Source organism: Rana temporaria, chromosome 4 (assembly GCF_905171775.1).
Source record: "Rana temporaria chromosome 4, aRanTem1.1, whole genome shotgun sequence".
NCBI classification, from domain to species: domain Eukaryota; kingdom Metazoa; phylum Chordata; class Amphibia; order Anura; family Ranidae; genus Rana; species Rana temporaria.
The window spans coordinates 339251889-339277312 of NC_053492.1; the positions used below are offsets into that span (position 1 = coordinate 339251889).

Here is a 25424-nt window from a genome sequence, read left to right on the forward strand (position 1 = left end):
GGCTGCGGTCCAGCTGGCAAGGTGACATCTCCACTTTAGAAGCAGACGACTGGGATGATGTCTGGGATCTCCCTTTCCGCTCTCTTGTCTCTATCCGGGACAGGTTGGTGCAGTATAAAATTGTTCATAGAGCATATTTCACCCCGCACAGACTTCATAAGATGAACCCCCCGTGCATTCTCCCGAGTGTTGGAGTTGTGGTGCCTCCCCAGACGACTTCTCCCATATTTTCTGGCAGTTCCCCCGGGGTCAGACAGTACTGGGGGGCAGTGTTGGATTTGATCAATAAAGTTGCAGTGGTCCATATACCATTGGTGATAGAAGCATGTCTCTTGGGAATCATTGTCCCGACCTCCGCGAAACGCATTTTAGTCAGCCTGTTGCTTTTCTATGTACGTTAGAATATTGCTACACACTGGAAAAAATCCACTCCCCCCTCTTTGGTGCAGTGGAAATGCTTGGGGAACACCAGCCTTCCCCTGTACAGGGACACCTATGCAAACCGAGGCTGCCCACTGAAGTACAACAAAGTTTGGCGTGCTTGGCTGGCAGAACCTGAGACTGCTTGCTGAAATGGAGTGCACAGGGATACTATTGTGAGGCTCGGCCCTCGCCATTACATAGATGGTCTTTGATATACTCGCCCATAACTGGGCGGTCCCGGCTGAGATGAAATGCAGGTGTACTTCTGGCTATATTTAGGCAAGGATTTGTTGTACCCTCACCCTATCATATTACTTGTCACCATGTATACATTGCAGTACTGTATTGTGCCGATTATTGTGACTATATTGTAAGCGCTTAGGCTATGTATGTTTTTTTTTTTTCCTTTTCTCTGTTTTTATGTGTAAAACTTTAATAAAAACAACTTAAAAAAAAAAAAACGGACAAAAGCCTGGCCTTAATGAATATTTGCTTTCTGTAGATGTAGGCAAGCTAAATCAAACACCATCTCTACTTTAACCACTTCAGCCCCAGAGGATTTGGCTGCCCAATGACCGGGACAATTTTTGCGATTCGGCACTGTGTCGCTTTAAGTGACAATTGCTGATCACCTCTGCGGTTTTTATTTTTCACGCTATAAACAAAAAAAAGAGCGTACATTTTGAAAAAAAAAAGCAATTTTTCTTTTTGGTATAATAAATATCTCCAAAAAATATATAAAAAAACGAATTTCTTTATCAGTTTAGGCCGATATGTATTCTACATATTTTTGGTAAAAAAAAAATCGCAATAAGCGTATATTGATTGGTTTGCGCAAAAGTTATAGGGCTAGATTCACAGAGAGATACGACGGTGTATCTCCTGATACTCCGTCGTATCTCTGACTTAGGCTGGTCGTATCTATGCGACTGATTCATAGAATCAGTTATGCATAGATATGCCTAAGATCCGACAGGTGTAACTGTGTTACACCGTCGGATCTTAACTGCAATTTAAAAATGGCCGCGGGGGGGGCGTTCTCGCTGATTTACATTGAGAAATATGTAAATCAGCGAGATACGGCAATTCACGAACGTACGCGGACCCGACGCAGTGTTGTTACGACGTTTCCGTAGCGGTTTTCCCGGGGTATACTTACCCCTGCTTCTATGAGGCGCAGCCAATGTTAAGTATAGCCGTTGTTCCTGCGTCGATTTTTGTTTTTTTTACGTCGTTTGCGTAAGTCGTTCTCGAATACGGATGGACGTCATTTACGTAAGCGTCGAAACCACTGACGTCCTAGTGACGTCAGTGGGAGCAATGCATACCGGGAAATTTCTCGGACGGCGCATGCGCATTAAAATCGGCGCGGGAACGCGCCTGATTTAAATAGTACACTCCCCCTAGCCACGGAATTTTTATTCCGCCGGGGGATTTACGATCCGCCGCCGCAAGTTTGGAGGTAAGTGTTTAGTGAATTAGCCACTTGCCTCTCAAACTTGCGCCAGCGGATCTTAAATCACATAGATCACGCGGATCTAAAGATCCGCTGATCTATGTGAATCTAGCCCATAGCGTCTACAAAATAGAGGATAGATTTATGGCATTTTTAATAATATTTTTTTTTATTAGTAATGGCAGCGATCTGCAATTTTTATCATGACTGCGACATTATGGCGGACACATCAGACACCTTTGGTGCTATTTTGGGACAATCGTCATTTATACAGCGTTCAGTGCTATAAAAATGCACTGATTACTGTGTAAATGACACTGGCAGGGAAGGGGTTGACCACTAGGGGGCGAGGAAGGGGAAACGTGTGTCCTAGGGAGTGATTCTAACTGTGGAGGGGGCTGGGCTACCAGTGACACAACATTGATGACTGCTCCCAATGACAGGGAGCAGTAGATCAGTTTCCTGTCATAAGGCAGAACAGGGAAATGCCTTGTTTACACAGGCATCTCCCTGTTCTGCAGCTCCGTGACATGACCGTGGCGTGGAACACCGGGGGACATCGAGTCCACGGGTACCGTGGGCATGGTCACAGAGTTCGCAGCAGGGGTGCGCGCCACCCGCACAGTGCCAAATTCAAAGCAACGTACCTGTACATTGCTTTGCGCAGCTGTGCCATTCTGCTGATATATATATACAGGCGGCAGTCGGCAAGTGGTTAAAGTCTTTCAGGTTTCTCTTAGGATCGTAATGTTCATTTTTGTTTGTATTTTGTGTAATTAAATTATACAGTCGTTTTACATTTTGGGCTTAGATATGTTGCAAATGAGTCACTTTATACAGTATGTTAGGTCACTTTATATGTTAAAGGCAGAGCTGTGATCTCTTCTCCTGTAGATGATACATGCTCAAGAAATGATGTCCTGGTGGAACAAGCTGATTCTACTTTAGCTCCAATACCGGATTCCGACAGAATAAAGCAGGTAAGGGTCTATATATATATATATATATATATATATATATATATATATATATATATATATATATATATATATATATATATATATATATATATATATATATATATAGATTGTTTTTATATATTTTTTCATAACTATACCACATTTAAGTTTGTGGTTAAGCTGACACGATACAAGCCTAACAATATATGCTGATAAGTTATTAAAATTATTGAAGTTAGTTTTGCATAAATCTAGCATCTAGGTAACATTCTTGCTTTGTGTTGCTTTTTAAGTGGCACATTTGTGATAATGTACCAAATAAATACTACTCCTATAAATACATATAAATTAATAACACTACTGTGAATATTAGTGATCAAAGTCCGTGATGTGCAAATCACACCAATAAATCATACGAGGTGATCGTAAATACTCTTGTCAAATTGATATGTGTGTAGGCATTATCCTTCTCAAGCGTTTTCTTTTTAAATAAAGAGGTCAGATATTTCTGGCAAGCGCAATACTCAGTACTCACTCAATTTTTAGTGCACTTTGGGTGTCGTAACACACAGTGTATGGTGAAGGATCACACACCACATGTTGGAGAAGTTACTATATCTCTTTCACAGCAAGATTGTTCATCATTGGACTTTCAAACATATTATGCAATTAATGTTTGTTATAATTTTGGACCTTTTTTGATTTATTGGTGTGATTTGCACATCACGGACTTTGATCATTAATATTCACAGTAGTGTTATTAATTTATATGTATTTATAGGAGTAGTATTTATTTGGTACATTATCACAATTGTGCCACTTATATAGCACCCCCTATCTCTGCAACACTTACTAGATAGAAGATTTTTACTTCATCTCCAGGGGAGCAGCTTAAGGTGTTTTGTTATACATTCTTGCTTTGTTTCCTTAGTATTTAACATTTTAACTAGAAATTAAATTATGCATATATTTAAACTTATGTTTTAAATATTTTTTCAGCCAGAAGAAAATGACTGGCCAGTGACTACTATACATGCTCTATCTGGTAAGCTTGAATTTAATTTTGTAGTGGAAAAATCAACCATTTAAATCAGTTTTTTAGTTTAGTTGTTTTATTTTTCTTTCTGCAATCGTATTTTATATTTTGCAATAATTTGGGTACATGAATGTAACCTAAAACCTAATCTACGCCTGATGCCTACCCTTAATCTAAACCTGAAAGTTAGCCTTGCACCCTAAACTTTAATTAACACTTAAAGGAGTTGTAAAGGAAAAAATTTTTTTTGCTGAAATGACTGTTTACAGGGTATAGAGACATAATAGTTAACTGATTCCTTTTAAAAATGATTAAAAATAGATAAAAATCAATCATATAATGTACCTGCAGTTTCAGTTCCGTTTTTGCATCTAGTTTCATGCTTCTGTGATGAACAGAGACAAAGGGCCAAATTCTCAAAAATCTTGCTTAACTTAACTTTAGGGAGTTAAGTTACACTGCCGCAATTTTCCGAAATTAAGTACCGATTCTCAAAGCACTTACCCGGAAAATTGCGGCAGCGCAACTTAACTCCGTCCGTCGCAAGGCGTTCCTAGTTTAAATGGGCGATTCCCATTTAAATTAGGCACGCTCCCGCGCCGGACGTACTGCGCATGCGTGTGACGTCATTTTTCCCGACGGGCAGCGCGCGAACGTAATTTATGCCGGGCTTTGTGGATCGCGACGGGACAATAAAGTTGCGTCGGGAAAAAAAAAAAATACGCGCCGGGAAAAAAATTCAAATTTAAAAAAAAATCGTGGCGATCGAAAAAAAGGTCTGATTTTACATGGTGTACTAAATTTACACATTGTAAAACCAGCCCTAGTTTTGCGCAAGCAAATCGTAACTTACGCAGAAACCACAATGCTTAAAAGCTTTGTGGATCTGCTTAAGTCCTCATTTGCATACGCAAAGCGGCATTTCAATGAGAAATGCCCCCAGCGGCGGATGCGGTACTGCATCCTAAGATCTGACAGTGTAAGTGTCTTACAGATGTCAGATCTTCTGCCTAACTTTGGGAAAATCCTTTTGAGGATCGTTTCCAAAGTTAGGCACAGGGATACGCAGGCTGAACAGCAGTTCCGCCTGCGTATCTCCTTTGAAGATTTGGCCCAAAGAGCCAAAACAGGGCAGTGATGGTTTTTAAAACAAAACTGATTGGTGTTGAGGGGTTTTAGACACACAGTAATCACACCTCCTTGATTAGTGACCACAGAGAGAAAGCTCCCATGACTTTTTTTATCAGGAAACAGACTGTTCAGAACAGAGAAGGATTACAGCAACATCAGAGCAGAAACGAACAATGAGGACATGAAACCAGGACTGCAGTAAGGTAAAAAAAATTCCTTTAGTGACCCTTTAATCTTTCCAACCACTTAACCCCCCTAAGACCACATTCACACTTTTAAAACTTTTGTTTCCCTACATCTAACTACGCCAAATCCCATTCTTTTTAATTGTCCCTGTTAACAATTGTACGCTCAATTTCCCTTACGCTTTATGCCCTGCACTCACAAAAGTACATAAGCTTCTTTTAACCGCTTAAGGACCGCCTCCTGCACATATACGTTGGCAGAATGTCACGGCTGGGCACAAGCACGTACAGGTACATCCTCTTTAAGTGCCCAGCCGTGGGTCACGGGCGCGTGCCCGTGACCCGGTCCGAAGCTCCGTGACCGCGGGACCCGCAGACCGGATCGCCGCTGGAGTCCCGCGATCGGTCCCCGGAGCTGAAGAACGGGGAGAGCTGTGTGTAAACACAGCTTCCCCGTTCTTCACTGTGGCGCCGTCATCGATCGTGTGTTCCCTTTTATAGGGAAACACAATCAATGACGTCACACCTACAGCCACACCCCCTACAGTTAGAAACACAAATGAGGTCACACTTAACCCCTTCAGCGCCCCCTTGTGGTTAACTCCCAAACTGCAATTGTCATTTTCACAGTAAACAATGCATTTTTAATGCATTTTTTGCTGTGAAAATGACAATGGTCCCAAAAATTTGTCAAAATTGTCCGAAGTGTCCACCATAATGTCGCAGTCATGAAAAAAATCGCTGATCGCCGCCATTAGTAGTAAAAAAATATTTTTTTTATAAAAATGCAATAAAACTATCCCCTATTTTGTAAACGCTATAAATTTTGCGCAAACCAATCGATAAACGCTTATTGCGATTTTATTTTTTACCAAAAATAGGTAGAAGAATACGTATCGGCCTAAACTGAGGAAAACATTTTTTTTTATATATTTTTGGGGGATATTTATTATAGCAAAAAGTAAAAAATATAGCATTTTTTTCAAAATTGTCGCTCTTTGTTTGTTAATAGCGCAAAAAATAAAAACCACAGAGGTGATCAAATACCACCAAAAGACAGCTCTATATGTGGGAATAAAAGGACGCCAATTTTGTTTGGGAGCCACGTCGCACGACCGCGCAATTGTCAGTTAAAGCGGCGCAGTGCCGAATCGCAAAAACTGGCCAGGTCCTTTAGCTACAGTACCTAAAGGTCTGGGTCTTAAGTGGTTGAGCATATTCAGGACCTTTTGGTCCCATATACTTCAGTGGGAGTGCCTGTAAACATGTGTTACATGTAGTTTTTCACGCACTTTTATGTCTGAAGAAACCTCTCCTCCTATAAATTATTTTCCCATCCCAAGAAACAAACTTCTGAAGCTGTGAAAATGGCTGTAATAAGCCTTTAAAACACCTGAAAAAAAAGACAGTTCAAAGTCACTAGGAATACGCTCTGATCATGCTCTGCTCGGGTGTAAATGCAGGCTAAATTACATTCATGGTCAGATTGTAAACTCATATAATTTTTTCCACATTGTATTTCAATCATTTCTAGCCTACTCTTATTAATCTGAATGATCTTGAAGTTTGTAAACTTAATTTGTGAATATCCCCCTACTTCTACTTTCTTGAATTCTGTAACACTTATTCACTATATATACTCTGTAAGTAGACACTAATGTGTCACAGATTTCACAGAGCCTGCCTTCTGAACTGCAGAAGCGCTGAGAGGATTAGTTTTAGGAGGTGGAGTCAGTACATGAATCACTACTTGCAGGCAGCAAGGTACCATGGGATATACAGTGAGGGAAAGAAACATTTGATCCCCCAATGACAAAGAAATGATCAGTCTAATTTAATGGTAGGCTTATTTTAACCGTGAGAGACAGAATAACAACAAAAATGTCCAGAAAAAGCATTTAAAAAAAATTATAAAGTAAAATAAATATTTGATCCTCTATCAATCAGCAAGATTTCTGGCTCCCAGGTGTCTTTTACACAGGTAACAAGCTGAGATTAGAAGCACTCTCTTCTAATCTCAGCTTGTTACCTGTATAAAAGACACCTGTCCACAAAAGCAATCAACCAATCAGATCCCAATCTCTCCACCATGGCCAAGACCAAAGAGATGTCCAAGGATCTCAGGGACAGGATTGCAGACCTACACAAGTCTACAAGACAAGCAGCTTAGTGCAGGGCCGGATTAACAATGGGGCTGATGGAGCTGCAGCTCCAGGCCCCTTTCTCAAGATAGGCCCATTTGCCCAAAAAAAAAAAAAAAAATTTTTTTTTTTTTTTAAGATCGAATTTGGGGGGTTGTAGCTCGATGACCTCTACTACATGTAAAAATCATCATTTGTTTTTTGCTAGAAAATTACTCTATGGTGGTCTTTGCACTTTTTATGTTGCACGGTATAGAGCTGCACAATTCTGGCTAAAATGAGAATTGCATTTTTTTTGCTTAGCAGATAGATCACGATTCTCTCACGATTGTTGCGGCGTAACATCATCTTTCACATTAAAACAAAAACAAAAAAAAAAAATGGGCTAACTCCACTGTTTTGTTTTTATGGTTTTTATTATTCATTGAAGTGGGAAAATGCAGTGTGACATACCATATTGCAGCAATAGCCATTGTATTCCCTAGAGTCTCTGCTAAAATATATATAATGTTTGGCAGTTCCAAGTAATTTTCTAGCAAATAATATTGCTTTCTAACTTAAGAAACAAGTGTTGGTTAAATTTAGTTACAATGTTAGTTAGCCAGCTCAGCGCCTCAGTGTGAAAGCACTCAGGCTTTCACATTGGGATTACAGATGCAGCTTCTTTCAGGCGCTTTTTTTTAACGCTAAGACCACTTTCACACTGGGGTGTTTTTCAGGCGCTTTAGTGTGAAAGCACTCAAGCTTTCACATTGGGATTGCAGATGCAGCTTCTTTCAGGCGTTTTACAGGCGCTTTTTTTAACGCTAAAGCGCTTGAAAAATGCCCCAGTGTGAAAGGGCCCTTACACACAGAAGTGTATCCCTTTGATATAAGAAGGAAGTGTCAGTTACAATGTTTCCTGTTAAAAACTTGGCAGACTGCCCAGATATTTTCTTTTGACAGCTGAAAGTCTCTCCACTTGTTATATGAAAGAATCAGCAAACTCTGCATTGAAGATCGTCAGGGGGGTTGAGTCGAGATCACGATTTTTTTAACGATTAATTGTGCAGCTCTGGCACGGTATTTGCGCAGCAATTTTTCAAACATGTTTTTTTGGAAAAAAATGTTTCATTCATTAAAAAAACAGTTAGTTAGTTAAGTTAGCACAATTTTTTTTGGTATCCTAAGCGATGCTTTACATTTTTTTAGGTTACATGTTTAGAGTTACAGAGGAGGTCTAGTACTAGAATTATTGTTCTCGCTCTAACGATCGTGGCGTATGTAACCTGTGTGTATCTGGCTCTGATACTACCAGTGCCTACCCAGCCACTGACTAGTATCTCTCTCCAGCCTGTCCCCACACACCCTCTCACCTGCTGACCTGTGGATGGGGGAATCACTCCTGCAGTGTTATTGTGTTCTGCCAGTGCGTACAATCATCAGTGTTGCTAACTTTAGCTGGCAGCACTGATTGTTTTAAGAAAAAAAAAACAGGCTGGTTGTACTCAAGTTGATTAATAGATTGACTTGTGTAAAACCAGCTAGCCCATACATAGATTGACTATGGCTGGTCTCTGCATAATTGGCGTAATTTCAATCCATGTATGACCCGCTTAACCACTACTCAGTCCCTAAATATCCTTCCACTCCTGTACATAGTGCTCACTGTCATACTCTCCACACTCCTCTCCTGTACATAGTGCCCACTGTCATACTCTTCACACTTCTCTCCTATACATAGCGCCCACTGTCATACCCTTCACACTCCTCTCCTGTACATAGTGCCTGCTGTCATACACTTCTCTCCTGTACTTAGTGCCCACTGTCGCACCCTCCACACTCCTCTCCTGTACATACTGCTCACTGTCATACCCTCCACACTCCTCTCCTATACATAGTGCCCACTGTCATACCCTCCACACTCCTCTCCTGTACATACTGCTCACTGTCATACCCTCCACACTCCTCTCCTATACATAGTGCCCACTGTCATACCCTCCACACTCCTCTCCTATACATAGAGCCCACTATCATACCGTCTACATTCCTCTCCTGTACATACTGCCCCATCATACCCTCCACACTTCTCTCTGGTACGTACTACCCTCTGTCATACCCCATCACTCTTCCTGTACATACTGCCCATTGTCATACCCTTCACACTCCTCTCCTGTACATAGTGCTTTTTTCCGTACCCTTTGTACTCCTCTCCTGTACATAGTGCCCACTGTTAGACCCTCCACATTCCTCTCCCTCACCTGCACATACTTCCCACATATATAACGTCCATACTCCTCCCCTATGTCGCTTACCCACAAAAACAGTTCTTTAAAATTATACTGAATATCCTCAATGTTACCAGCTCTAGAATGGACACACTTGTGTTAGTTCAACTAAAGGAAATATCAGTTCTCATATTTGTTCTGCCCCATTATTAGTACTCATTTAATTTTGTGATTACTACTATGATGTATAGAGGAACATCGGGGATCTCAGCTACTCTAAATATAGCACTTATATAAAAAAGTGGCCCTGAAAATATTTTTTAAATGTTGGCAACTGTGCACTTAGGCACTGCCCAAGGGCTACCATCCACCGGGTCAGTAGGGGCCCCATGAGAGGCTCCTGGGATCCTGGGATAATAAAGCGGTAGTAAACTTTCCTGACATTACTACTTTTTAGAGGCCCTGGGGTAGGTTATGCCACAACGTACAAGTATGCACAGCATATTAACACATTAGTGTACACTTAAATTTTCAGACTGAGCACTCCAGTGCTGCGATGAATCAGGCGGGGCCTGGACACTTCCATCTTCACCCGGTCTTCCTTCTGGGTTCTGTGCCTTTGGTCACTTGCCTTGGCTGGGCTGCGTTCATGTCATTCCCACGCATTTATTTATTATTTATTACACCCCATCCTCCGCGACAAAACGCCCGACGCCGGCCGCTCGTGCCGCTGGAGGGGAGAATTCCCATTGCTGTCTATGAGATGGTTCACATCTCATAGACGCCGTTCACCTGCGGCATGAAAAAAAGTCCCGGACCCTTTTTTTCAGGCGGCATTGGCGTTTGGCCATACAAAGCAATAGGAAGGATTTGTAAAAAAAAAGTTACACTATTCGCGGCAAAATACGCCGCGTACGCGGCGTTACTTGTCGCGGAGGTGTGAATGCAGCCTAAAAAGGCCCCACCAAAATCCTCAGCACCAGGCCCATTATGTTCTTAATCTGGCCCTGGCTTAGTGAGAGGGTGACAAAAGTTGGTGCGATTATTTGCAAATGGAAGAAACACAAAATAACTGTCAATCTCTCTCGGTCTGGAGCTCCATGCAAGATCTCTCCTCACAGAGTTTCAATGATCATGGGAATGGTAAGGAATCAGCCCAAAACAACACGGAAGAATCCTGTCAATGATCTCAAGGCAGCTAGGACCATAGTAACCAAGAAAACAATTGGTAACACACTACACCGTGAAAGAATAAAATCCTGCAGCACCCGCAAGGTCCCCCTGCTCGAGAAAGCACATGTACAGGCCCGTCTGAAGTTTGCTAATGAACATCTAGGCAAGCATGGGATGAAGTGACAATGGAGCTTATAGAGCAGGAGGTCTTGGGAGGAACGAAGAGAACGATTTGGTTGGTATTTTGAGACAAGGTTCGTGATGTAGCAGGGACAGAGTTGTGGATGGCTTTGAGAGTTATTGTTAATATCTTAAATTGAATTTGTTCGGTGAGCGGAAGCCAGTGGAGGGATTGGCAGAGAGGGGTAGCAGACACTGAGCGGTTTGTAAGGTGGATAAGCCTGTCAGCAGCATTCATGACGGACTGAAGGGTAGATAGCCTATGTGAGGGTAAGCCAATGAAGAGGGTGTTGCAGTAATCAAGGCAAGAGATAGCCAGAGTGAATTAGAATCTTTGTGGTGTCATTGGTTAGGAAGGGGCGTATTTAGGAGATGTTGAGGCGGCAAGCTTTGGACAGTGATTGAATGTGGGGCTAAAACGATAGTCCAGGATTACACCTAGAACCTTGGCATGAGGGGACGGGTTGACAGTTGAGCCATTAATTTTGACAAAGAAATCAGGGGAAGAGGCAAGTGGGGGAAGAAATATGAGCTACATTTTTGATAAAATGAATTTGAGGAAGCGGTGTGACATCCATGCTGATATGAAAAAAACAAGGAATTTGCAAAGAGGCTTGGACTTTTTAGGCACTCGATAAGTAATCAATTTAAAAAAGTTTATTTAATAGCATTGGGAAAAACACATAAAAAATATACATATTTGAAAAGTCAGTACAAACACTCTTACAAAAATTATTACTGTACAAAGCCACTGAAAACAAATGCGAGAATTTTAGAGGTGAACAGCAGTCATTCCATTATACTATTCAAGTCCAGATATGAGGCAGCTGTAGAAGTAACAGCTGTAGATGATTAGATGTCCTGGGCTCTACATGTTACGTGCCTTGTGTTTCCTCAGGAGAAGAGAGGAAACTAACTAAATGGATAAATAAACAAACAATAAAAAGGGGATTTTTTAATACAGCTTACCTGTAAAATCCTTTTCTTGGAGTACATCACGGGACACAGAGCGGCATATTCATTACTATGTGGGTTATATGGAGTACCTTCAGGTGATGGACACTGGCAATCTTAAACAGGAAGTCCCCTCCCTATATAACCCCCTCCCATAGGAGGAGTCCCTCAGTTTTGTAGCAAGCAGTATGCCTCCCAAAATGTTTCCCATAAGAGGGTGGGGGCTCTGTGTCCCGTGATGTACTCCAATAAAAGGATTTTACAGGTAAGCTGTATTAAAAAATCCCCTTTTCTTTATCGTACATCACGGGACACAGAGCGGCATATTCATTACTATGTGGGATGTCCCAAAGCAATGCTTACAATGAGGGGAGGGAGACATCTCAACCAGGAGATCTAATTCAGAAAGTATTCTTTAAATCATAATAAATCCAAATTAAATCCAACAAAAAGTTAATTAATCTGATTAATTCAATTCATTCATTAATTAACCAAGGGTGCCCCGGATCTCGAGGATCTTAAATCGCAGCCTGCAGCACTGTTTGTCCGAAGGCTGCGCCGGCCCTTCTTCTTACGTTCAATTAGTAAAATCTTGTGAACGCGTGGACCGATGATCAGGTTGCTGCCTTGCAAACCTGAGCCATAGAGATCTGGTGGTGTGCTGCCCAGGAGGCGCTCATGGCCCTAGTAGAATGGGCCTTAACTGAAAAATGAGGGGGCAATCCCTTCAAGCCGTAGGCCTGACTAATTAAGTGCTTAATCCATCTAGTGATGGTAGCTCTTGCCGTAGCCTGACCCTTTAGGGTCCTTCCGGCAGGATGAACAATATATCCGTCCTATGAGTCTCTCTGTAGTTTTCAGGTAGACCTTCATGGCCCTGACAATATCCAAGGTGTGCAGCAAGCCTTCCCTTCTAGAAGTGTGCTTCTGGAAAAAATGATGGGAAAATCAAATCCTGATTCCAGAGAAAACCTGGACACCACCCTAGACAGAAAACATGGATGCGGCCGAAGAACCACCCTGTCTTTATGCAAATTGAGGCATGGTTCTTACAAGACAAGGCTGCCAGCTCTGATATTGTTCTAGCGGAAGCTATAGCAACCAAAATATTACTAACTTCCCAGTCAGTAAAACCAACGGAACCTCTGCCAGAGGTTGAAAGGGCTGCTTTGTAGAGCTGACAACACAAGATTCAAATCCTACGGACAAACCGGAGATTAGATGGGGGGATTTAATGCATAGGATCCCCTGAAAAAAGGCTTTAACCAAAGAGTGCGTGGCCAACGACCAACAAAACTATACTGATAAGGCAGAAATCTGTCCTTTAATAGCATTTCAAGGTCAAACCCTCATCTACTCTTATCTGGAGAAAAAAACGCAATACCCTGTCAATGGTGTATTTGCGTGGAAGCCATCTCTGGGAGTCATACCAGCTTTCGTAGGCCCTCCCGACCCTGTAATCAATTACTCTGGAGACTGGTTTACTAGCCTTAATCAGAGTAAAAATAACCTGGCTAGACAGGCCCCTACCCCTGAGGATCAGGGATTCAGCCGCCAAGCCGTCAAATTTAGATGCCGTAAGGCAGGGTGGAGTATCGGACCTTGAGAGAGTAGGTCTGGATGAAGTGGGAGGGTCCACGGTTCCCCTACTGACATTCTCACGATCAGTGAGTACCACGACCTCCGGGGCCATGCTGGGGCTATCAGAATGACAGGTCTGTTTTCTGCCCTGATCCTGCGCAGCAGGCGGGGCAGCATCTGTAACGGGGGGAAGGCGTACAGCAGACTAAACGGATGCCAAGGACAAACCAACGCATCGGTTCCACAGGCCAGAGGGTCCCTAGATCGGGACACGAACTTGTTCAGCTTCCTGTTGAACCTAGATGCCATGATATCCACATCCGGAAATCCCCATTTTTGGCAGATTTCCTGAAAGACTTGGGGATGGAGAGACCACTCCCCTGAAATCAGCTGCTGGCGACTCAAGAAGTCTGCCTGTAAATTGTCCACCCCTGGGATAAAAACCGCCGAGATGCATGGTACATGCGCTTCTGCCCATCGAAAAATTAAGCTTACTTCCCTTTGGGCGGCTCGACTCTTCGTGCCCCCTTGGTGGTTTATATATGCCACCGCCGTGGCATTGTCGGACTGCACTCTCACTGGAGACCCTTGCAGCTTGGATGTCCAGGCTTTTAAAGCTAGGCGTGCCGCCCTGATCTCCAAGACATTGATTGGCAGCCGTCTTTCCGACTCTGCCCAAATCCCCTGCTGGATCTGCCCCTCCAGGACCGCTCCCCAGCCCTTCAGGCTGGCATCTGTGGTTATCAACTTCCAGATGATGGGACTGAACGATCTTCCCTTTAGGAGGTTCAGAGGCTTTAACCACCAGCAGAGACTTTGCCGGACCCCTGACGGAAGGGTCAACGGAAGATCCAGGGCTTGTGGATCCTTGTTCCAGGCTAACAGGATGGCTGTCTGCAGGATTCGAGTGTGGGCCTGAGCATATGGCACCGCCTCGAAGGTGGCCACCATCTTTCCTAGTAATCTCATGCACAAACGGATAGTGGGCTGCCTTTTGCTTAGCACTAACTGGATCAATTGTTTGATCCCCCTGAATTTCTTTACGGGGAGAAACACCCTTTGCTGCTTGGTGTCTAGCAGCATGCCGAGGTATTCCAATCGCCTTGTAGGCTGCAAAGCCGATTTTTCTTGGTTTAGAACCCAACCGAATACCTTGAGGTACTGAACCGCCAGGGATACTGCTCGACACAGGTCTGAAGCAGAGTGATCTATGACCAGGAGGTCGTCCAAATAGGCCAGGATCAAGACTCCCTGGGTCCTCAGACTGGCCAAGATGGGGGCCAGGACTTTCGTAAACACACGGGGGGCCGTAGCCAACCCGAAAGGGAGAGCCACAAATTGATAGTGGCACCCTGCGACAGCAAAGCGTAAGAACTTTTGATGCCCTTGGAAAACCGGAACATGAAGGTATGCATCCTTTATGTCTATTGAGGCCAAAAAATCGTTCGGCTGCAAAGCTGCGGCGGCAGAGCGTATGGATTCCATCCGAAAGGACTGGATCCTCAGGTAAGAGTTTAAAATTTTTAGATCCAGGATGGGCCTTACATCACCATTGGGTTTCGGAACGATAAACAGATTGGAGTAAAAGCCTAGCTTGTGCTCCTGAACGGGTACCTCTATGATTACCCTTTGATCCAGAAGACGATCCAAGGCTGATAGCAAGGCAGCCCTCTTTGCCGGATCGCTTGGAATCCTTGATTCCTGAAAATGCGGAGGGGGGAACTCCCGAAATTCTATTTTGTAGCCAGTCGCCACTAAGGAAAGAACCCATTTGTCGGGGATCTTGGCTTCCCAAACCTTTGCAAAGAATCGAAGCCTTCCCCCCACCTGATTGAGTGGGGGCGCCCCTTCATAAGGCTGACTTGGGAGCCAGTTTAGCTGGTTTGCGGAACCATGGTCTTTTATTACCAGTGGCCTGTCCCTGCGACTTATTAGCAAAGTTTGCTCGTGCGGGAGGCCGTTGATACTGCCTGGGGCCAGAGGGCCCTGGGGCTGGGGATTGCTGCCGCTTGAACGTAGGGCCCCGAAATCTCTTTTTGACTGGTAAAAGAGTACTCTTGCCACTTGATATTGTCTGTATGTATTTATCAAGATCTTCCCCAAAAAGCCTTCCTCCGTGAAAGGGAAAGCCCGCCAAAAGTTTTTTACATGGGGTCTCGGCTGACCAATTCTTTAGCCACAAGAGTCGCCGCATATGTACCAGAAACAGCGACAGACGGGAAGCCTGTTGGATGGAGTCCTTTATGGCATCCACCGCAAAACACAGAGCTCTAGGGAGGTCGGCCAGATCCTGCGCTTGCTGAGCCGGGAGCTCCCTTAACATCTGTTTTGTCTGGTCTTTTAACGCCTGACAAACACCTATAGCAGCAACTGCCGGTTGCACGACTGCTCCTGCTGTAGAAAAAGATGCCTTCAAAAGGGTCTCTAACCGCTTATCAACCGGGTCTTTGAACATTTGTATGTTCTCTACCGGACAGGTTAAAGACTTATTTACGGAGGAGACCGCTGCATCCACAGCAGGAAGCACCCATTTTTTAGAAAAACTCTCCTCCATGGGGTACAGAACAGAAAACCTCTTTGGAGGCACAAAAATTCTATCGGGCCGAACCCAATCTTGAAAAATCACGTTCTCCAACAAGGGGTGAAGTGGAAAGACTGCGTTACTAAATGGTGCTTTCAAGGAGCCCAAGGACGATACAGCAGGAAACTGAGGCTCTGGTAAAGGCAGTTTAAAAGCTGAACGGACCATATCCGTTAGAGACTGAACCCACAGACCTTCTGCTTGGGAGACCGAAAAAGGTTCCTCAATAGTGGACTCCTCCATATCTGAACCTTCTAGGTTCTGCTCTGTTAGGTCTTCCTGGGATTCAAACTCCTCAGGGGAGAGAGCCTCAACTTCTGAGGACACTAATTTAGGCGACGGAGACCTATCTCTCTTTTTACCCGTAAGAGAATTATTAAGAAGCATTGTCAATCTCTGTTCTAACCGTCCAGGGAGACAGCTAACATCTCGGGTGTAACAAACACCGGAGTAGGTAGAATGGGGCCAGCCGCAGCACCCACCACACCTGATGGCTCCTCAAAGGTGGCGTCGGTTAATTTCTCAGGGGAGGACAAACCCGGCATGGCCTGACTAAGATCCTCAGAACTAGAGGGGGAACCCTTCTGTTTTTTTGCATTTTTAGCATTCTTAGTCCCCGAACCTTTAGGGCCCATGATACAACACTGAGGCACTCCGCTAGCAACAACTGACTGTTGTAGCAAGGAGGAAAAAGAAATATAGCTTAAGGCAGGAAAGAATATCCCCTTAATGCCAAAGGAAGGCAGTGCCCACACCCTCCTTCTATATTAACCCCCCTCTTTTTTTTTTTTTTTTTTTTTTATATATTTATTTTATTTTATATATCTTTTTTTTTTTTTTTTACAGGCACTGTTCCTTTAGGAAAAGAACTGTGTTACTAGCCAACCTGCTGCTAGAGACTCTTGGCTTTAAAGAAACAAAAAGGGTTTTTAGCTTCCTCTTTTTTTTTTTTTTTTTCAGGTCAGTGGGGAGCCTAGCTCCAGACCAACAGGTCTCTTTACCGCCACCAGGTGTCGCTCGACCGCCGCTCTGTGCCCCGCTCTGTGTCCCTCCGGCCAGCAGATGCTTCTCACACTGACCGGAGGACAGATCTGTCAGCCGAGATATAGCGAGGGGAACGCCCCTTCCTCCTTGCTGACGCTGCTACGGTCCCCGCCTCTTCCGTGCGCGCTCCTATATTACACGTGCGCGCGCACGCGCGCGCGCGCGACACACACCACGAGGAGAGGCAGCAACGCCAGCGGCGTGACAGGACACAGCCGCTTTGGCCGCAACGCAACACCTGACAAGGCAAGTCTCTGGCCATACTTTAGCATTAGCTTTAAGCCAGAAAAACACAGGGGGTGGACTGATCCTTGTTAGTCCCAGGGAACCAGGAAAGGAGCCCCTAACCCCCAAAGCCATGCGGAGCAGCAACATACATATATAAATATATATAATGGCAAACACAGTTTAGTGGAGGGGGATACACTAGAATGTGGGAAGTAACCATCCTGTCTAGCAGACAGTGGAAAAAGTCGCCCATGCAGAGCATCCCAGGCTGTCCCAACTAGATTCCCCCCACTGAGGGACCTGTCGACGAACCAAGTTCCGCAGGCCCCTCTCTTACCTGCTCCACGCTGCAGGGTATTGCAAAAGCAAGAGGCCCAATCTTCCCCCATCTCCGCGGGTTCTGTACCAGACCTTCAGGGACTCGGGTCCTAGCAGGAAGCCCACTGCCCTGGACCTATACAGCACCCTGGCAACAGCGCCTTTTGGACTTTAGAAAGTTCAAAGTTCTGGGCCCAGGGTCCAGCCCTCCGAAGAGAGGCATTATAGGCAAAACCCCACGACTTGGGGCCCGGGTACTGTCCACTTTGGCTCTGAGGCACTTTGGACAGATCCAGTATAGTCTACCTAGTCCCAAGGACATGGAGGCAAACTAATTTGTGACCAACACCTAAGACACTGGCGAAAAAACTGAGGGACTCCTCCTATGGGAGGGGGTTATATAGGGAGGGGACTTCCTGTTTAAGATTGCCAGTGTCCATCACCTGAAGGTACTCCATATAACCCACATAGTAATGAATATGCCGCTCTGTGTCCCGTGATGTACGATAAAGAAATCAATACACAAACTATATACCTATATATAAAACATAGTTTTCAGTTTGTGACATTACACCCCACAGAATACCCAGAACAGATACTGTAGAGGCAAATCCCAGTGACAACAGCGAGGGGGAGGATGCCAGCTCGTATCAGTCAACTATGGGGGCATGCATAATATGATAATCATGGTAATGTAGGCTAAAAAGTAAAGGGAAGGGAGGGAGAGGAAATTGGGAAAAGAGGGGGGGGACAGGGACAAAAGCAAGAGAAGAAAAAGAGTGAAGGTGATAGACATGGGTCTATTTTGTGCCTAATAGTATATAAAGGGGTGCAGTGACTTCTCACTGCATAACTTGTATATAGCAAGTAGTGATAATAGATAATGATGATACTTACTATTTCATATAGGGTATAGCATATAAAAGAAATAGATATAGGACCAAGTTATTAGCAGGCGTTAGGGCATAGTCGGCTGTGCAGGAGTGAATGCTATACTGATCTTGACAGCAATAAAAACTGACAGATCTGAAAGTGAACAAACAGATAGATCAACCATGATGAATTTAAATAAGAGTAACCCCATATAACAATGAAAATAAGTTAGCACACTCATTATTAGGTGAAAAGAACTCAGGCTAGATAATGGCATAGGGCATGGGTGCTCAACCTGTGGCTCTCCAGCTGTTGCGGAACTACAAGTCCCATCATGCCTCTGCCTTCGAGAGTCATGCTTGTAACTGTCAGCGGCTTCCAATGCCTCATGGGAATTGTAGTTCTGCAACAGCTGGAGAGCCACAGGTTGAGCACCCATGGCATAGGGCTAAAATGCCCATATATAATATAATATGCACAATGCTCAGTAGGCCAGCAAAAGGGCCACTCACAGATAGATCAACCACTGATAAAAAATGCCTCAGTAGAGGGAATATATCAACAGTAGGAAATCAAGGTTGAGATGCAATAAATCCCCAGAAGTTCTGGGGAGCCTTACGATCTGAATGTAGCAAGGCTGTGTATCGCTCATGCTGAAACTGGTAGAAATAATACAAAGCAAGGAGACCCTGGTGAGATATTGGTAGGTAGTGATTGCCGCAACAGCAAAGAGAGAAATAACCCATACCTAATTGTAGAAAGGAGTCCAAGTGTCCAACACATAGAAGCCGCCGCCGCTAAAGTAATAGCCATTGCATATACAGAAAATCTAAGCACTGAAAGATCGCTTAAATATGCACATCCCGCCTGTAGTCACCAATCGGAGAAGCCGATGTGACGTCATCCAGACCGGCCGAGAATCACCACCCCGCATGTGCCCCACAAGCATCTCACACGTGCGCACAAGTGGTAAGAGCGGCGCTCATCTGGGACAGAAGAACATAAACAGAGGCGAAAAAGGACCGGCAGAGAGACAGCACCCTCTAGCCGGCCCCCAAGTGCCATCACATCGCAAAATATGTTTATCACAAACAGAAATGTACAATAAACAAAAAATAATACATACATTACATGGCAATATTAAAGTAGCAATATATTAAAAATTAGAAAGGTATTCAACATTTGAGATGATATAGGCAATGAACATAAACTTATATAAACTATCAATCATAAATAAGCATTAGGATAAAACCATGAACAGTTACTAAGGATAAGGAACAGGAGGTGGAACTAACAAGGAGTACAGTCTAAGTATTTGAACAGTCTAAACAGGCAAAAAGTCACTGGACAATCCCAGAATAATAACTCCCAATTATATCACAGAAATGGCTTGTATGTCTGAGCTTCATTAATAACCAGGTGCATGGATGGCATTGAGATGTTCTATCCAAATGGTTTCCCTTTGGAGAATCAGCTTATCCCATTCCCTGCCTCGTGGATCCTTGGGGATGATGGCCAGTGCAATAAATGATATCAAAGAGACATCAAAACTGTAGTACAGATCTAAATGTCTGCTGACGGCAGTAACCATTTTACCGCCAGCAGAGTAGTAGACATGATCTTTAATTCTGGCGCAATAATGCCTGGCCATCTTCCCCACATAAATGGCGCCACATTGGCATGCCATCAGGTTGACTACCCCTTGGGTATTGCAATCAGCGTGGAATTCAGGGACGAACTTTTCTCCATTTGGAAGCGTAAAACTGGTACCTATAGTGATCCAGAAAGAACATTTGCTCCAACGTGTCATGCCATTCTGAGGTTGTCTAGTGTTAGAATTAGCGCAATAGTGACTGGATGTCAATTTGTCTCGTAATGATCGTTCTCTTCTAAAAATAATTTTTGGGTAGGGACAGACGTATTTGTTAAGGCCAGGATCCTCCTGTAGGGTAGACCAATGGTTCGCCAATATATTACGCAGAGCCTTGTGCTGTTGTGAGTATCTGGTAATGAATTTAATGGTTTGGTTATTTTTTATATTTTTGGCCTTATATAGCAAAGAATTGCGTGATTGACGCAAAGCTTTGTTATAAGCACTGCAAAGTAAGGATTCGCTATAGACTCTTGTTCTAAGGCCCCGTACACACGACCGGATCTATCCGCTGAAAACGGTCCGGCGGACCGTTTCCAGCGGACGGATCCACTGCGTCCGGCTGCCGGATTTCTATCTGATGGTTGTACACACCATCAGACAGAAATCCACGTGTAAACAGTACGCGGGGCGTGGCCGCGACGTCGCCGCGACGATGACACGGCGACGTGGGCGGCCTTGTAGTTTAAAGCTTCCACGCATGCGCCGATTCAGTACGACGCATGCGGGGGATGGCGGTCGGTCGGACGTGTCCGGTGACTCTGTACAGACGACTGAACACGTCCGACGGATAGATTTCCAGCGGACAGATTGGTTAGCATGCTAACCAATTCTGGTCCGCTGGAAACTGTCCGATCCGCCGGACAATTGTCCGCTCGGGCCTACACACCACCGGATCGGTCTGCTGGAACTGGTCCGGCGGACCAGTTCCAGCGGATAGATCCGGTCGTGTGTACGGGGCCTTAGCCAAATACGCAGGGCATTGACCTGAGATTTGAATTCGTCCAGGTAGGTACAGTTACGGCATAGACTTAAATATTTAGCATAGGGTATGCTCCTAATAAGTGCTATAGGGTGAGCGCTATCCTCGTGCAGCAGTGTGTTACCTGCTGTTTCCTTTCTGAATAATGTCGAAGCCAAGCAGTTGTCCTGATCTTTAAAGATCTAAAAATGTAATTTGTTGAGGATTCCTGGAGACTGTAAATTTTAAATTAAATTGGTTGTGATTAATGGTCTCGTCTATATAACATAGCCATGCTGATATGTCTGTTAGTAAATTGGTGATGCGTGAGGAAATTGACGGAGTGAGCTGTGGTATAGAGAGATAGGTGTCATCGGTGTAGAAATGGTATTGAAAGCCATGGGAGGCAATGAACTGACACAAGGAGGAGGTGTACATTGAGAGGTCCAAGAACAGAACCTTGGTGAATCCTGACGGAAAAAGGAAGAGGAGAAGAGGAAGTAGAATTGTAAGTGACACTGAAGGTGCGGCGGGATAGGTAGGATGAGAACCAGTGAAGAGTACAGTCATAGAGACCAAAGAAGTGGAGTTTTTTGAGGAGGAGGCGGTGGTCCATTGTGTCAAAGGCAGCAGTGAGATCCAGGTGGAGTAGTACAGAATAGTATCCATTGGTTTTAGCCATTAGTAGGTCGTTTGTGAGTTTCAGGAGAGCAGTTTCTGTGGAATGTTGAGGGCGAAATCCGGACTGAAGGGGAAGTTTGTTCTCAGTCGGATGGTCACTTAATGGTTGTAGACCAGACATTCAAGGGGTTTGGAGGAAAAGGGGAGCAAGGAGATGGGGCATAGGTTGTTAAGATTGGTGGGGTCCAGTAAGGACTTTTTAAGGATAAAGGGCGACTAGTTCATGTTTTAGAGAGTTGGGGAAGATGCCAAAAGATAGGGAGAGACTGAAGATGTGAGTTAGCGAGTGTAGAATAGAGCCAGGGAGTGATCATTGCATTTGCGAGGGAGCAGGATCCTGGGAACTGGTGGTTAGGTGGGCGTTGGAAAAAAGTTTAGCAACCTCATAAATAGTAACGGGGTTGAATGAGGGAAGTAATGATTGTACCTGTGGACATGGGATGTTAAGTGGGGGAGGTATCTGCAAGCTGATCTTCTATACCCTTTTTCATCTTGGTGGTATATTGGTAGCTGTGCCTATACTGGATTCGGCCATATTTCTAATCAAAAAACTGCTATTTCTCCAAGATTAGTATTACATCTTATTAAGTCTTAACTGTCAGGTCACCTGTGGCCAGGTGACAAGTGCACCCCGTGGGGGTCGGGGATGCACCACAGGGTAGTGAACCCTATAGCCGACTGCTGCAATCAGAGAGGAAGTGTGAGCCCAAGACTCCCCAGGGCGCAGAGTCTAAGACCCAACTTGGTGTTCACCAGAGCCTCTAGTGGTGAGAATGACCTTCCCTGCAGCTGGATCCAGGTCGCGACCCCTGGGGTCCCCCAGGTCACGCTCCGCAGGGAGAGAGGGGAAGCAGCAACCAGGACAAGTGATAGTGATGGGCAAGCCGAGGTCAGGGCAACAGGCAGACAAGGGTAACTGAGGGACAGGCAAAAGGTCAGGGAAACCGGCAAGCAGGAGTAGTCAGATACGAGCCAAAATCGGTACACATGAAGGTAAACACAGCAGACAGGAACTCAAGCTACAAACAAAGTTGAACAGCACTGCAGACCTGCAGTGCAACAGTTAATATAGACTTCCTGGGATGGCCTGGGTTGGGACTATACAGGAAGGAGAGATGATAAAAGGGCAGCCAGAACAGAGTCAGGCCTCTAATAAACACATGGAGACAGGTAAGCTGCCAGACTTTAATGCATATCCATGACATTAACTCTTAGTACAGATGTGCCTATTTTAGATATAACCAAGATACTCCTCTTAAAGATCAAAACTTATGCTAATATAATTTGAAAAAAACACCAGCAGACTCCCACATATCTTGGAATATTTTTTCGTTGTGTTTTTCTTCCACAATTTGTGATCACATTTTGCTGGTATATCATTTTTCACAGATTTGACCAATTCCTATAAAGAAAGTATTGATACTTTCAACTCCATCCCAACAATCAGTGACTTGCTGAATGATGAGGATCTTCTATATACCCTGAAGATAAAACTGGATCCTTGCCATCCCACTGTTAAAAACTGGAGGAACTTTGCAAGCAAATGGGGTATGAATTACGACGAGCTTTGCTTTGTGGAGCAGAAATCTGGAGCCCAAAGTCCTACTATTGGCTTCTTGCTACGGAACAGTGAAAGGACTGTGGAGCAGTTGATAGACCTGTGTAAACTTTACAAGAGGGTCGATGTTCAAAAAGTGTTACTAAAATGGGTCAATGTTGATTGGCCAATGAGGGTACATAAAATTTACAGGAGCAGTGTGTGAATAATTCTTTTGGATGAATGACATTAAAAAAAAATTAAATAATCTGTACTTTGACATTATGATATATCTGTGTTGTTCTCTACGTTGTCTAGCACATGTACAGAATGCAATGGGTTCTATTTATGAGTACTTGAAATTTATCCATGATGTTTGTTGAGTTCACCAGAGCTTCACAGGTTGCCACTGGAGCCCTCTTTCACTCCTCCATTATGACATCATAGAGCTGGAGGATGTTAGAGTCCTTGCGCTCCTCCACCTTCCGTTTGAGGATGCCCCACAAATGCTCAACCTGGAGGCCTTGGAGGTGTGTTTGGGGTCGTTATCATGTTGGAATACTGCCCTGTGGCCCAGTCTCTAAAGGGAGGGGATCATGCTCTGCTTCAGTATGTCACAGTACATGTTGGCATTCATGGTTCCCTCAATGAACTGTAGCTCCCCAGTGCCAGCACCACTCATGCAGCTCCAGACCATGACACTCCCACCACCATGCTTGACTGTTGGCAAGACACACTTGTCTTTGTACTCCTCTCACCTGGTTGCCGCCACACACACTTGATACCATCTGAACCAAATAAGTTTATCTTGGTGTCATCAGACCACAGGACATGGTTCCAGTAATCCATGTCCTTAGTCTGCTTGTCTTCAGCAAACTGTTTGTGGGCTTTCTTGTGCATCATATTTAGAAGAGGCTTCCTTCTGGGATGACAGTCATGCAGACCAATTTGATGCAGTGTGCGGTGTATGGTCTGAGCACTGACCGGCTAACCCCCACCCCTTCAACCCCTGCAGAAATGTTGGCAGCACTCATACATCTATTTCCCAAAGACAACCACGTGCACACAACTTCTTTGGTCGACCATGGCGAGGCCTGTTCTGAGTGGAATCTGTCCTGTTAAACCACTGTAGGGTCTTGGCCACCATGCTGCAAGCTCAGTTTCAGGGTCTTGGCAATCTTCCTGTAGCCTAGGCCACCTTTATGTAGAGCAACAATTATTTTTTTCAGATCATTGGAGAGTTCTTTGCCATGAGGTGCCATGTTAAACTTCCAGTGACCAGTATGAGAGAGTGAGAGCGATAACACCAAATTTAACACACCTGCTCCCCATTCACACTGACAAGACACATGACACCAGGGAGGGAAATGGCTAATTAGGGCCCAATTTGAACATTTTCACTTATGGGTGTACTCACTTTTGTTGCCAGTGGTTTAGACATTAATGACTGTGTGTTGAGTTATTTTGAAGGGACAGCAAATGTACACTGTTATGCAAGCTGTACACTCACAACATTTCTTTGGTGTTGTCACATTAAAAGATATAATAAAATATTTTCAAAACTGAAGGGTGTACTCACTTTTGTGAGATACTGTAAGCAGGGCAGCCATGAGAATTTTTTTGGCCCTATACACAGCTTTAGGCCTGGGCCCCCCCCAAGTCTGACCACCAACATTTCCCAGGGCTTGCCTATGGGGCATCCTACCGAATCCGCACACTGGCCACCTCACCTGTACACACTCAGCCCCTCCTTAATCCTGTATACATAGAAGCCCCCTCACGCCTGTATATATGTCAGCCCACCCCCGCAAACCTGTATATATGTCAGCCCCCCCCACACACACACACCTGTATATATGGCAACCCCTCTCTCACACACCTGTATATATGTCAGCCCCCCCCGACACATGTATATATATCAGCGCCCCCACACACACCTGTATATATGTCAGCCACCCCTCCACACACCTGTATATATGTCGGCGCCCCCCACACACCTTTATATATGTCAGCGCCTCCCCACACACACCTGTATATATATCAGCGTCCCCCACACACACCTGTTTATATGTCAGTGCCCCCCCTCACACACCTGTATATACGTATGTCAATGCCCCCCCCCAC

General features: G+C 44.5%; 1 protein-coding gene across 1 annotated transcript in view; it reads left to right on the forward strand.

Moving 5' to 3' along the window:
* EDARADD (EDAR associated death domain) overlaps positions 1 to 23580 on the forward strand; it is a 152713-nt gene extending 129133 nt beyond the window's left edge. The window contains 4 exon segments of the mRNA XM_040350759.1: positions 2774 to 2859; positions 3838 to 3883; positions 23153 to 23503; positions 23506 to 23580. Coding sequence (XP_040206693.1) covers positions 2774 to 2859; positions 3838 to 3883; positions 23153 to 23503; positions 23506 to 23543 — 521 coding nt within the window. The 3' untranslated portion in view covers positions 23544 to 23580.
* Positions 23581 to 25424: the final 1844 nt, after the last annotated feature.